At 66.1% G+C, this 12,579-nt stretch overlaps 2 protein-coding genes across 2 annotated transcripts; both read right to left on the reverse strand.

The window, feature by feature from the left end:
- Positions 1 to 2,152: 2,152 nt before the first annotated feature.
- On the reverse strand, positions 2,153 to 5,284 carry C1QTNF5 (C1q and TNF related 5). Its single transcript, XM_075521275.1, has 4 exons — positions 5,215 to 5,284; positions 4,915 to 5,094; positions 3,810 to 4,042; positions 2,153 to 3,212 (listed from the first exon to the last, which is right to left on the reverse strand). Exons 3-4 carry the CDS (start codon positions 4,033 to 4,035, stop codon positions 2,695 to 2,697), a joined length of 744 nt encoding a protein of 247 aa, XP_075377390.1. The 5' UTR covers positions 4,036 to 4,042; positions 4,915 to 5,094; positions 5,215 to 5,284; the 3' UTR covers positions 2,153 to 2,694.
- Positions 5,285 to 6,676: 1,392 nt separating this feature from the next.
- On the reverse strand, positions 6,677 to 11,302 carry MFRP (membrane frizzled-related protein). Its single transcript, XM_075521271.1, has 13 exons — positions 11,234 to 11,302; positions 11,019 to 11,130; positions 10,639 to 10,767; positions 10,131 to 10,292; positions 9,807 to 10,050; positions 9,583 to 9,713; positions 9,313 to 9,437; positions 9,084 to 9,170; positions 8,796 to 8,944; positions 8,472 to 8,602; positions 7,790 to 7,924; positions 7,500 to 7,627; positions 6,677 to 7,415 (listed from the first exon to the last, which is right to left on the reverse strand). The coding sequence occupies exons 1-13, from the start codon at positions 11,285 to 11,287 to the stop codon at positions 7,191 to 7,193; spliced, it is 1,812 nt and encodes a 603-aa protein (XP_075377386.1). The 5' UTR covers positions 11,288 to 11,302; the 3' UTR covers positions 6,677 to 7,190.
- Between the last annotated feature and the right edge of the window lie 1,277 nt (positions 11,303 to 12,579).

Below are 12,579 nucleotides of genomic sequence, written 5' to 3' on the forward strand. Positions count from 1 at the left end.
CTTGGTGTGCCAAGGATATGTGTGCTGCTCTGAGAAGAGGTGCTGGCACTTCTTAAAAAAAAAAAAAAAAAAAACCAAACAAAAAAAAACCAAAACAAACCCACAAAACCCCAAACAACCCACCTTTCTGCACAAACTGCTGCCTCTGTCAGCTGCACTACAGTACCTGTGTGCTGAGCCTGGCTCTTATATAGGCTTCTCCCTTGCACTGGCTAAGAGATGGCCCCTCCCTAACCTGGGCTCAGCTGGAACAGGGGCTTCAAGCACTCCTTCCTCAGGGGCAGGTGGTAGAGCTCATCAGAAGCAGCTGGAGCTTACTAGAAACTTGCCAGAAGTCAAGGTCTCCTGTGGCTCTCCTTCCCTTATCCTTATCTTTTCCTTATCCTCTTTCTTATCCTCCCCAGCAGCAGGCACCCCCGGGTTCCTCAGAGGGTTCCCAGTAGTCCCCCAGTGATCCCTGACAAAGTGTCCAGAAGACCAAGAGCATCTCAAAGAAAGCAAAGCCCAGAAACTGCTGTGCCAAGTGCTATGTCTGTGGCTGCCTCTGTTAACTGTGCTAACTGTGCTCCCCCACATCATGATAGGGACCAGAGGATGCTCCCAGCCCCCACACACCTCCCCTGGCCTCGTCTCAAGAAAAGTAATTTTCCTCCTCCCAGAATAGACAGCGCCAGCCATCGATCTGCTCTGCGGCGTTGTTTGCCCCTGGGCAGCTCTGCTTACAGAAAAGGCCATCGTCAACCCAAACAGACGCTTCCGCTGTAACCCAATCCTGCAGCTGGGGCTCGGAAGAGGAGCCTGCAAGATGGCTAGCAGAGCCCCTCTGCACCCCACGGGGGAGCGAGGCTTCACCCCTGCTCCCAGCACCTCCACAGGCCCCTATGGGTTGGGGTGGCCCTTGGCACTGCTGGACCGTCCACCCCCCCCCCCCCGCCCCCCCCCAGTCCCACACAGCCAGGCAGGCTGCAGTGACATGTCCTTGGCCCCAGATGCCTGCACGGTGCCCGGTCCCAGGGTGGGGAGCTGTGGGGCTGTGGGCAGCCCCCTTTGGGAGTGGCGCTGGCCCTCCACAGGGGCACACAGGCTGGCCCCACGGCTGCTGCCAGCCTGCCCCAGCTCCCGCAGGGTTTGTTCATCCCGGATGGGCCTGGCCGCAGTCCTGGGGCATCCATGCAGCACGGCTTGGGGGGCAGCAGGGGAGCCGGGCCAGAGGAGAGGTGGCCGTGCGGCCATGTAAGGGGGGTCCGGGGCTGGTGAGCGCCTGCAAGGTCCTGCTGGCATGGCCAGGAGAAGAGCCCAGCCCAGCTGCCACCCCACGGCCAGGCAGAGCAGCCATCCCCAGCCCGCTCCGGCAGCAGGGCCCGTTAAGGAGTTCGGCCCGTGGCCAAAAGCCCCCTCCCTGGCTGCTCCCCGCAGGGACCTATTTTGGGCAGGAATGAGGAAGCTCTTTATTCCCCTGCTAAAAATAAGGACCTTTCTCAGAGGCGGGTCACCGCGTTCACACTGGGGTGCGGGGCTGGCAGGGGGGCAGGCAGGAAGGGGGCCCCGCAAGCCCCGTGCCGGAGGCGTGGGGCCAGCCCCCCCCCGCCCCCCTTCGCTCCCCACCGCCGGGCCAGGGCCCCCGCCTCGCCCCGGGCGAGCCCGCTCCCACCGGGGTGGCCTCTCGCGGGAGCGGGACCCTCAGGGCCAGCAAGGCGTCGGTCCTCGCCGTCGCGCCGCGGGGAGCCGCGGCACCTGGGGGGGGCTGCCGTGCCCCCGCTCCCCTCCCGAGGCTTCGGGGAGGGGGCACGGGGGAATGTCGCCGCGGCGGGTGCCCTCGCTCAGGCACGCCGATGCCTCCATCTAGTGGCTCCCGCTGGCCCTGCTGCCGCGGGCGGCGGCGCAGGACCGTGCCCCCCCGGCCCCTCCCGGCCCCTCCCGGCCCCCGGCCCGGGACCCCCCAGGCAGGACGGCGCAGCCCTGCCGGCCGCTGGCGCCGTCGGCACCCCTCGCTGCACCCGCGGGCCCCCGGCACCCACGCAGCCCTGCCCGCCGGGAGCAGCCTCTCCAGAGGGGTGCCGGCACCGCAGCCAGCTCGGCACGGCCTGGCCGGCACCCGCGGAGCCGGCAGGACCCGTCCCGCAGGCACGGGCGCACACGCAGCAGGCATACGCGTGGCTGAGGAGCCCTTTATTGAAGGTGAAGGAGGAAGGGAAGGCGCCGGGGCAGCCGGAGGGCAGGGAGCGGCGGTGACTGCTAACCCTGGGGCATGCCAGGACCGCGGCGGGACGGGCCCCTTGCCGTGCCAGCGGCCAGGCAGCCTGGGCTCGCTCTGCGGGCGGGGAGAAGCTGGCAGCACGGGCCGGGGCGCCGTGCCCGTGCCGGCGGGGCTACGCTGCGTGCCGAGGCGGCTATGGCGAGTAACATACGGCAACCAGGTTATTGCGGCTCCCCAGCGCGGGCGTCTTGCCCCAGAGCCGGGTGCCTGAGATAATACTTAGCTCTTATACAGCGCTGCTGAAGGGATGCTCCCCGCCACCCCCGGGGCGGCAGAGGGGCCGTATTCCTGCCCTGCGCTGGGCGGCAGCAGCGCAGTGGGGCGGGGGTCCCGGTGTCCTGGCTCCCATGCAGCCGGACCCTGGCACTGCCCTCCCCGGGGCGCTGGTGGCTGGGGAGGGGCACGCGCCCTGGCCCCGGCCGCAGCCCAGGGCAGGCTCAGGCGAAGACGGCGGAGTTATGCCAGTAGGAGTAGACGAGGAAGCCGGTGAAGGTGCTGTCCGTCTTGACGCTGGCGTAGAAGCCAATGTAGTCCCCCACGCCCACCTGCACCCACACCTCGTCCTCGGGCTCCAGGCGGACCAGGGCCCCCCCCGAGAGCGAGGTGGGCTTGGGCCAGTTTCCATAGTACTGGAAGAAGGAGGCGATGGACTGCCCGTTCTTCATGATGTCGAACTGGAGGCTGGCACGGTAGACGGTGGCGTGGACGGCGAAGTAGTAGAGGCCAGGCACCTCGCAGGTGAACTTGCCCGTGGCGGGGTCGTAGTGGCCCTGCTCGTTGATGAGCACCACGTCGAAGCGGATGGGCTGGTCGGCCAGCGGTGGGCTGCGCGACTCAGAGCGCTTGGCGCTGAAGGCCGAGCGGGGGGCCACCGCACACTCGCCCTGCGCCCCCTTCTCGCCATGCATGCCGTCCACGCCAGGGCTGCCCACCTCCCCGCGGGGACCGGGCGCTCCTGGGGCAGGCAGGAAGGGGACAGGGTTACCTCTAAGCCACCGCCACCAGCACAGCCCCCCGCCATCCAAGCTCCCCCAGCCCCAGTCCCACCAGGGTTACAAGCCTCCCACAGGATGCGGGTGGTGAATACCTGCCATGGCCAGTGCTCTGCCTGGGGAAGCAGTGCAAGTGGGGAGGGCTAGGTGCACGTGATAAGCGGGCACAGCAGCAACAGAGAGTTTGAGAAACCCCCACAGGCTGGGAGAAACCCCAGCCCAGGAGCCAGGGCAGGAATGATGCAGCCATATTCTGGGGACAGCTTGGTGGGCCCTCCTAAAGCAGGGGGTGGAAGATAGGGATAGCAGTGAGGATGGGGAGAAATGCAGCTTTGCCAGTGGCAGGGAGCTGCTTCCTGTTGCAGGATCACCACAGGGTCACCACAGGCAGGACCGGAGGGGCGGTGGTGGCACGAAAGGGACACTTTTGCAGGACTTGCTTTCAGTTTGGCAATGGGGGGGCTGTGCCAGCATCCAGGACTCGGCCCCTAGCCGAGGGCATTCCCCACAGGCAAGGCAGAGCAGGTCCCCCTCCCCGGCCGGGATGTCTCCTTTCTTACCAGGAGGGCCCATCTCGCCCTTCTCCCCTGGCATCCCCATCGCCCCGTCCCGGCCGTCTCGTCCGTCTCTGCCTGGCAGACCCTGGCCCCCATGCAGGCCCGGGGTCCCCGGGATGCCCGGCTGCCCTGAGCACAGCCCAGGGATCTTGTTGTCTTCGATTTGCAAGGAGCTGGTGATGAGCCCGAGGAGGAAGAGGAGGAAGAGCTGCTTCATCTCGTCTGCCATGGAGGGGCTGGAAGGGGGCAGAGAGGGGTAACATCTCTGGGGACCTCAGTGAAGAGGGCTGGGAAATAGGCTTGCAGTGGCTCCCAGCAGGGAGTGGGTGCAGGGGGTCGGCGGGGAACTGTTCCTCCCTTCTTTCCCCCTTGCCTTTGTGGCTGCTGCCCATGGCAAGGCCTGACTCCTAGCTGCACCTGCTGCAGCATCCCCATCACTGGCTGTGCCACCACACTGTCCGGCAGCCCACGGGCATGCCCCTCCGCGGGACGGCTCATGGGGGTGCTGGGGCCAGGGAGCTGGGGAGGGAGCTGGGTGCAGTTGGGGGCTGTTTGGGATGGGAGCTGCCACATCGGTGGCATGTCCAGCTACGGGTGTGCATGGGGGTGCCGGCGGGAGACTGTTGGGGTGTCAGCTGGAAGGCAGCGGGTGAGCTGCGAGCCGGGGGGGGGGGGGGGTTGGTGCATCCGGCCGGTGCATGGTGGGGCAACAGCTTGGGGAGCGCGAGGCTGCGTCGCGGCCCAGCCCTTGGCAGCATCCCTGCTGCCGGTGGCTCTGCTCCACGCCCGGCTGGCTCCTGGGGCCACGGCTGTCTGGGACTGCAGCATCCCTGGCCGTGCCGGACCACCCCGGTGCCAGGGACCACCCTGCCCCAGCCCTTCCCACAGCAGCGCAGCGAGAGCGGAGCCCCGCGGCCGGCGCTGGCTCCCTCCCCGTGGCCTTGCCCCAGGAAGGCTGCTCTCTTCCCCCTCCTGGACGCGCCGGCTGCAACAAAGAGGAAAAGGAGGAGAAAAGTGTCTCTCCTCCGCCCAGGCGCCGGAGCCAGGACCCCAGCGAGTCCCAGCTCCCCCCGGCGCGGGGTGGACGGAGCTGGGTAGCCCCACTCACTGCGATCCTGCGGCTCCTTCCCCAGTGCCTTGCTGCTCTCCGGCGTGGAAGGGCTGCGGCTCTTCCTGGCCACTTCGCTCTGACGAAGGCCCTAGGAAAGGCAGCCTCTCCACCCCCCCCTCCTCCTCACGTCTCTCCTCCCAAACTCCAAAGGAAATCAAGGGCCTTGGGAGCCAAAAGCTACAAGACAAGGGGAAAAAGAAAAATAATCCCATGGTGTCAGAAGTGCTGTAAGGAGGGGGAAGGGAGAGTGAGACAAACAGCCTGGCCAAGGGAGAGGAAGCATGGACTGCAAAACACCTTGGCTCAACATGTCTGGCACCCAGGCAGCAGGACGGAGGGAAGGGAAATGAGAGAAAACAGCCAGCAGAGTGAAAGCGGATCAAGAAAAAGGCCAAGGGAGGGAAACCCAGCAAAGGCAGGCAGGGTTGGACCCGGAGAAGGAAGAAGGAGCCCTCGGGGTGTGTGGGTCCCCTGACTGGCAGCCTTGGGCTGACCCTGGCAGCAGGACTGAGGCAAGGGGCACGGCAGGGTGCACACAGGCTGGCAGTGCCAGCCCTGGGAGCACCCATGGGGAGCTGCAGGAGCCAGCCGGGGGGGTGCCGGCATAGGGCCCGGAGGCGGCATGTGGGACTGAGCAGGCAGGGATGTGCCACGCAGCAGCAGGCAGGTGGAAGTGCAGGCAGAGCAGCACTGCAGCGATGCCAGGAAGCAGGGCTAGCCCTAGGGGACCGCGGGGCACGTGGCAAAGCTGGGACTGTGCCGGGCTTTCGAAGGCACTCCCAGCTTGCCTTTAACTCGTTCCAGCACCGAGTGCATCCAAGGGACACTGTCAGATGCCAAGCGGTGGGGCGGTCCTGTAGCTGGGGGGAGTCCCCGTGCCCTGCAGCCAGCTTGCAGCAGCCGGGCCATGCAGGGAGTGAAGGACCTGGGTGGGCTCCAGACCCCTGAGCAGGGGTGGCTGCAAGGGCAGAGTGGTGCTGACCCGAGTGGGTTTTGCTCCCACTAACCCCAGCCTGGCAGGGGACTTTGCCACATGCTCAGGGCGGGAGAGGGCGAAGGGAAGCATGCTGGCACTGCTGGCTGTCCTCCTCCCTGTGCCGGTGCCCGCAGCAGTGCGGGTGACATTGCCAGCTGAGCCTTCCTGCCCCAGATGCCCAGGGCCAGGCTGGGTGCTGGCAGGGAGCAGCCTGGCTCCTCTCTCCCAAGGTGTGAAGGGACTGTTGTTTTTGGCCAGCTGGGAGCTGGTTTGTGGCTGCAGGGTGTTGCCGGGCCTGTAGCCATCAGGGTGGCCTGAAGCCAGCATGGCCAGCTCTGCCAGCAGGGCCGCTGCCCTTGCTGGGGCAGTATCCCCTGCCTGCACCATGGGGCCACCAGCCTGACCCACTCTGAGACCCATCCATCTCCCTGGGGCCCTGCATCCCTGGGGGCCTGCAAGCCCCCCAGCCCATCGAGGGCACAGCCAGCAGCCTGTTCCCCCCTGCAGCCAGGCAGTCTCCCCTGTGCCCCTCCATTCCTGCTCAGACCCCCCACCCCAGCCCCGGCTTCCCTCCCTTGGCCCATGCCTCAGTTTCCCCTGGGATCTGGCAGGACCCACACACAGACCCTCCCCAAATGAGCCACCTGCTCCGTCGGGTTTGTCAACTGCTTACACTGTTTATTCTGCTGGCTTTGGGGCTGCGGGACATGGGCAGCCCTGGACTCTCCTGCCTGCAGCCTGGCTCACCTCGGCCCAGCCTTGCTCCATTTGGTGATAATTAACCCTACCCCTGCTAGGCTAGCAGCTGCCTGAGGGCTGTGGGAAAGAGGCCACGCACAGCCAGGAGAGGCTGAAAGAGAGAAGTGGTCTGGGAACCATGCACAGCTCTGGCCAACACACCTGGGGTTGGCTGAGGATGGGGAGGCAGCGCCCAACCCTCTTGCCACCATCCTTCTGCTTGGCAGCGGGACTTTGTGCGGTGTCCCCAGCACAGCTCCAGCCTGTGGGCACAGCCCCTCCAGCACAAGCCTTTCCCTGTAGCAAGGCTGGGAAGGGGCACCTGCTCTTTAAGGACTTGGTCCTGTGGGCAAGCCCATGACATCTGGGCACTGAGCTGAGCACTGAGCAGAGGGGCTGACAGCAGGGCAGGTGAGGAGCTAGGCAATGGGGTGCTGCTGATGGGGACCACCCCAGCAGCTGGGTATTTGCAACAGGAGGAGGATGGGGAAGGACATTTGGGGTGGAGGAGCGGCTCTGGGCAGGCTGCTTCAGCCCCTGCTCCTCTTCTCTTGCCAGGTCAGGGCTGGAAGCACTCTACAGGGTCATTAGAGTTGGGCAGGATGTTGCAGTTGATAGGCCAGAGGATGCCAAGGAGGCCAAGGGACTGCTGGCACCGCAGCTCGGCAGCCAGGCACACGGCTCGGCAGGGCTGCAGGACACCCCCATCTGGGGTGCACTTGGGCACGAAGAGGCTGCAGATGAGGAGGCGGAGGTGCTGGTAGCAGGCGAGCTCCATCAGTGTCTGCAGGAGGAGAGTGGTGGTGAGTGGCACGGTGGGGTATGGTATGGCGCGGGCAGACACGCGTGCAGCCCTCGGGCAGCTCACCTGGTAGTCCTGCAGCACCTCGGCGGCTCCCTCCTGGTCTGGGATGGCCAGCCAGATGTTAGGGAAGGAGGTGGTGTTGTAGCCCAGCCCCAGGCACATCTCCACTTCCACGGGCTCACAGACAGACCCTGCCACAAGGCGAGGTGCTTCACTTCTTATAGCAGCAGTGATGCCTACCATGTATGCCTCGGGCAGATGTTAGCCATGGGGCAGCTGCCAACGTGTCTCCCGGGTCAGGTGGGCTCAGGGCGGACTGAGTGCTGAGTGGAGCACCCAGGGGTGGCACTCACCGAAGGCCGGGTAGGAGACCCCAGTGCAGTTCAGCTCGTCTGTGCCATCGGGGCAGTCGTGCCAGCCGTCACACACGGACTCCAGCACCTGGCACTCACCATTTCCACAGGAGAACTCCGTGGGGCTGCAGGTCTCTGTAAGATGAGAGGGGCCAGCGCAGCAGGGCATGGGCTCGGGCATGGGCACAGGCAGAGAGCAGGCTGGCTGTGGCCGGGGTCGTGCTGATGGCGGCTGGTGTTCCTGCTGGGAGTCAGCCTATTCCCATGCTGACCACCCCTATCTCCACTCTTCTTGGTCACTGCCCAGGGGACATCCAGGTGAGTGGTTGCAGAGCACTGCCACCTGGCAGCCACGGCCGATAGGTGGCCATTGCGGGCCCAGTTTAGGGGGATCCCAAATTCCCTGGGTTTTTGGGGGCAGCCCTCAGGTGATGGATTGTGCCTGTGTACAGGTGAGCCCTTCCAGGCCACATCCCCACGGTTAGGATCAATAGGGTTATAGGGTCATTCAGGTGAGAAGGGACCCCAGGGGCCTGTAGCCAAACCTCCTGCTCCAAGCAGGATCAGCTATGGAGCGAGAGCAGTTTTTTCCAGGGCTTTATCCAGTGTGGCCTTGAAAACCCCCAAGGACGGTGACCGCAGAGCCCCTCTGGGCAGCTTATGCCCCTGCTTGGCTACCTACTCTCTGTGGCATTGCGGGCTTGGTAGCTGGCAAAGAACCCGTCGTCTGCTACTCCCTCGTCTGCCACGAAGAGGATGGTCATGACATGGCGTGAGGAGGTCAGGGTGGGTGGCAGCTGGTGGCCGCAGAACCTGCCGGGGTCATGGAGTGAGGGATGGGGTCAGGGTGAGCAGTGGAGCTGACCAGCACCTCCCCAAACGCTGTCCTCTGGTGGCTCCTCCTCACCAGCCTGCCCCGTGCCTCAGTTTCCCCAGCTGAGCCACGGCAGCCCAGTGCACCCAGACTGGTGCAGCAGGGCCGGAGATATCAGGGGTGTGCCTGTACCTGCCCATGAGGCTGGCGGCCCCCGTGCCTGCGCTGTCGTGCACCTCCACGAAGTCGAAGCTGCAGTCCTCGTGCGACTCCAGACTGAAGTTGTGGAAGTGCAGGTCGATGACGTGGCCCACGGGCACTGAGATCTGCCAGAGGCACAGCTGCAGGGCAGGGGGCAGCCGGCGACACCTATGAAGCTGGGCAGGGGCACCCCCAGCTCTCCCCGGTGGGAGGTTGCCTTCCTCCCTGCCCGCCCTCACCCTCCTCCCGCGTCCATCCTGCCGGCATCCCTTCTCTCACCTGCTGGTGCGGGTATGGCTGGGGATGGCTTGGGGTGGAGAAGTGCCCCTCCAAGGTGGTCAGTGGCCCCCCGCACTCTGGAGGGACACACACATGCAGCTTTACCCCCTTGCCCCTCTTCCTTCACCCCGTCTCCCCACCCCCCCGCCCCTGCCTCCCACTGCCCATCGCCGTGCTCTCTGGCTGGGTGCCGCGGGCACTGTGGGCTGCAGGCGGGGTCTGGCCCACCTTTGTGTTTCAGGCTGCAGTTGACCTCATCGCTCTTGTCTGCACAGTCATGGAAGCCGTCGCAGATGAAGCCCAGGTGGAGGCAGAGCCCCTGGTCGCACAAGTGCTCATCCCAGGCACAGCTCTCTGCGGAGCAGGCAGGGATGGCCAGGCTGGCAGTGGCATCCCACTGGGCACCCTCCCCTGCCCCAGTGCCCTGGGTGTTACGGGAGACCCCACTGCCTGCCCGCAGCAAGGAGTCCTGGCAGTGCCTGGGGGCAGGGGTACTCACTCTCACTGGCAGCCACGGCGCGGTAGTGGGCGCTGAAGCCTGGGGCGCCCACGCTGCTGTCGGAGACGAAGGTGACGCGCAGGTGGTTGGAGTTGGTGTTGAAGGTCGGGGGGGCCACGTTGCCGCAAAACCTGGGGGCACAACAAGGGGCGACACTGCTCGCCCCTGGAGATGCTGTCCGTCCCCACAGCACTGCCACGCTCCCCGGGTGCGAGGGGCCCTACCTGGTTGGGCCCCCCCGAGCCGGGGCAGGATCCGTGCTGCCGGCCCCCTGCTCCTCGTAGAGCTCCACACGGTCGAAGAGGCAGGAGGCAGTGCCCTCCACACTGAACGTCTCCATCTTCAGCTGTATGGTGAGGCCGGGGCCTACCTCGATGCGCCAGATGCAGAGTGCGTTCGGCGGGTAGGGGCCAGGGTAGTTGGGAGAGCTGAAGGAGCCCGCAGGGCCCCGCAGGGTCCCGCCGCAGGCTGCACGGGGCAACAGCGTGGGCATGAGCTAGTGCTGCAGGGTACCGCCGTCCCAGCACACCGCCTCACACGGGACTTACCCGGTGCTGGCGTGCCGGCTGCGGGCAGCCAGCTCTGGGTTGGCGTGGCAGATGTTTTGGGGGCCAGGAGGTCCCTTCGGGTGGGCGCTGCAGGGGTGGCGGCGGTGCCATGGGCGGGCAGGGCTGCGGCTGGGGCGCCAGGTGGCTGCGGGGATGTCAGCTCTGTGCCCAGGGAAGAGCAGGGACAGCTCAGTCCCAGCAGGGAGAAATGGCTGCAGTGCAGGGAAGGGGCTTAGGAAGCCCCATGTCCTGTGCTCCCACCCGTGCAGGTCCCAGGGGATCCCACACGGCTCTCACAGGGCCCAGTGACCTTGCCACATCCCAGGGAGGTGGAGATCCCCCTTGCTCCTGTGTATGGGGGCACTCTCTCCCCACGATGGGCAGACCCCAGGAGGTCCTGTGCAAGATGGATGCCCTCGCTGTGCCCCTCTCCCCCTCTGAGCCAGTTCTGTGTCGTCCCCCCCATGGTCACAGCCCATCCCCCAGTCCTCCCTGCTCAGGCACTCACGGTGGATGACGACGCCCAGCAGGAGGGCGATGAGGAAGAAGAGGACAGCACTCATCAGAGCCATGCAGAGCCAGGTGAACTTGCAGTCAGCACGGTACCGCCAGCCTGCCTGGCCCCAGAGCTGCCGGCCTGTGGGAGGGCAAGGAAAGCGGGCAGAGCAGGGGTGCTGATAGCCATGCCCCCACCCTGCCACCTCCCTGCACAGCCGGCTGAGCCCTAGCTGGGCACGTCCCGACTTCTTGTCCTCGGGGTGCTAGTGGGTCCCCTAAACAGCCCCAGAGCCCTGTGGGGAGCTTGCCCCACCACCCCGCTCCCAGACCCTTGGCTGCTCCTAGTGGCCCCGTGGACAAGGGCGTGCGTACAAACCCCCGGGCAGGTACCGAGGCCGTCCCGGGGCGACGCAGGGCTGGTCCCATCCTCTTCTGGCAGGCGCTTGGCACTTGGCGTTGCCTGGGGCTCCTCACCCTCGAAGACGGGGTTGCAGAACTCGGTCTGCAGGAGAGCAAGCGTGGGTGGCACCGCAGGGAGCATGCTGCGGGGACCCGCGGATGGCCAGGTGGGGACCCTCCAGGTGGCACCCCCACCCCCGCCCTACCTTGCTGTGGTCCAGAGCTTCGGGGCAAAGCGTGATTTCAGTGAAGTCTTTCATGGCGGCGGGCAATTCCCAGTGCAGCCTGGCTAAAAGCCTCCCCAGCATGCTCTGCCCCCCGGCACCGCCGCCTGCCCTACCACCTGCTCCTCCCCGGCTGCCCCCATGGGCCCAGGCGCGGTGTGGGGACCCCCGCTCCCCACACCAGGGCAGAGGCAGTGGCGGCACCGACCGCGCCTACACGTGCCGCCCCAGCGCCGGACCCTGCGGAGCCCCGAGGGCCATGCCCACCGTGCCACGAGTGCGGGGAGCCCCTGGAGGCCGACGGCCCCAGTCCCCTCTGCAGGGCCCTTCCCCCTCGCCCGTTAATCCAGCTCAGCTGAGGATGCCGAGGTCAGGCTCTGGCACGAAGAGCCAGCTTCTTAAAGGGGAAGGTGTGCTCGCACCCGCCCCGCTGGGAGCCCGTCCCGCTGGGGACCCTGCTTTCAGGTGCACGGAGGTGCCGTCGGTTTGCCTGCTGCCTCCAGGCTCCCCACCGGTGCAGGGTACCACTGAAGGCTGTGTTGGGGGGCCTGGGCTGAACGTGTCCCTCCTTCCCTCGCGCTTCCCAGGAGCTGGGTGCCTGAGCCCCACCGCCTGCATTCCCGCTGCCCCTTAATGCCTCGGTGCCCGTCTCCATCCCTAAGCAGGGGAGAAAGGGGCCATTGTTCAGGGGCTTTGGGGGAAGAGCCTGGGCGCTGGGAGCTCTGCAGGGCTGGAGGAGAATGAAAGGCTCCCTCTGCCTCTGGGCACCACAGGTGGCTGGAGGAGAGGGACTGCCATCTGCACCCAGGTCTCCCTTGCTCCAGGCAAGCCCCAGGGCACGGGTGCTCCTGGGCCTCTGGAGCCACACACAGGCAGGCTGCTCCGGCACCGACGGTGTTACAGTCCTGCTTCACGCCTCGGTTTCCCTCCCACTGCTGGAGCCACAGTCCTTCGCCTGGCCACCCAGAGACAAGCACATGTACACAGCACTCTGTTCAAGCTAAAATTTATTCCTGCACGAGTCTCCCTTGTACGAGACACTTCCTGCCCATCTTGCTTACACAGTAAACAAGCCACCTGCCAAGCAGCAACACTGCCCCAGTCCGGTACCTGCCGTGGGCAGCCCCTCCATCCTGGCCTGCCCTCCCCTGAGCCCCGCCGGGATGTCCCAGGCTGGGCAGGATGCTCATGGCATGAGAGTGCTCAGCCTGTGCCCGCAGGGCCAGCGAGGGCAAAGCAGGATGGGTTGCTGGGTTGGATGTAGCTGCCTTGCGGGCTGGGGCTGGGATTGTGCTGGGTTGGGCCCATCTCTCCTCCCGCTGCACCTC

The sequence above is a fragment of the Mycteria americana genome, chromosome 19 (genome assembly GCF_035582795.1).
Source record: "Mycteria americana isolate JAX WOST 10 ecotype Jacksonville Zoo and Gardens chromosome 19, USCA_MyAme_1.0, whole genome shotgun sequence".
Classification (NCBI taxonomy): Eukaryota; Metazoa; Chordata; class Aves; order Ciconiiformes; family Ciconiidae; genus Mycteria; species Mycteria americana.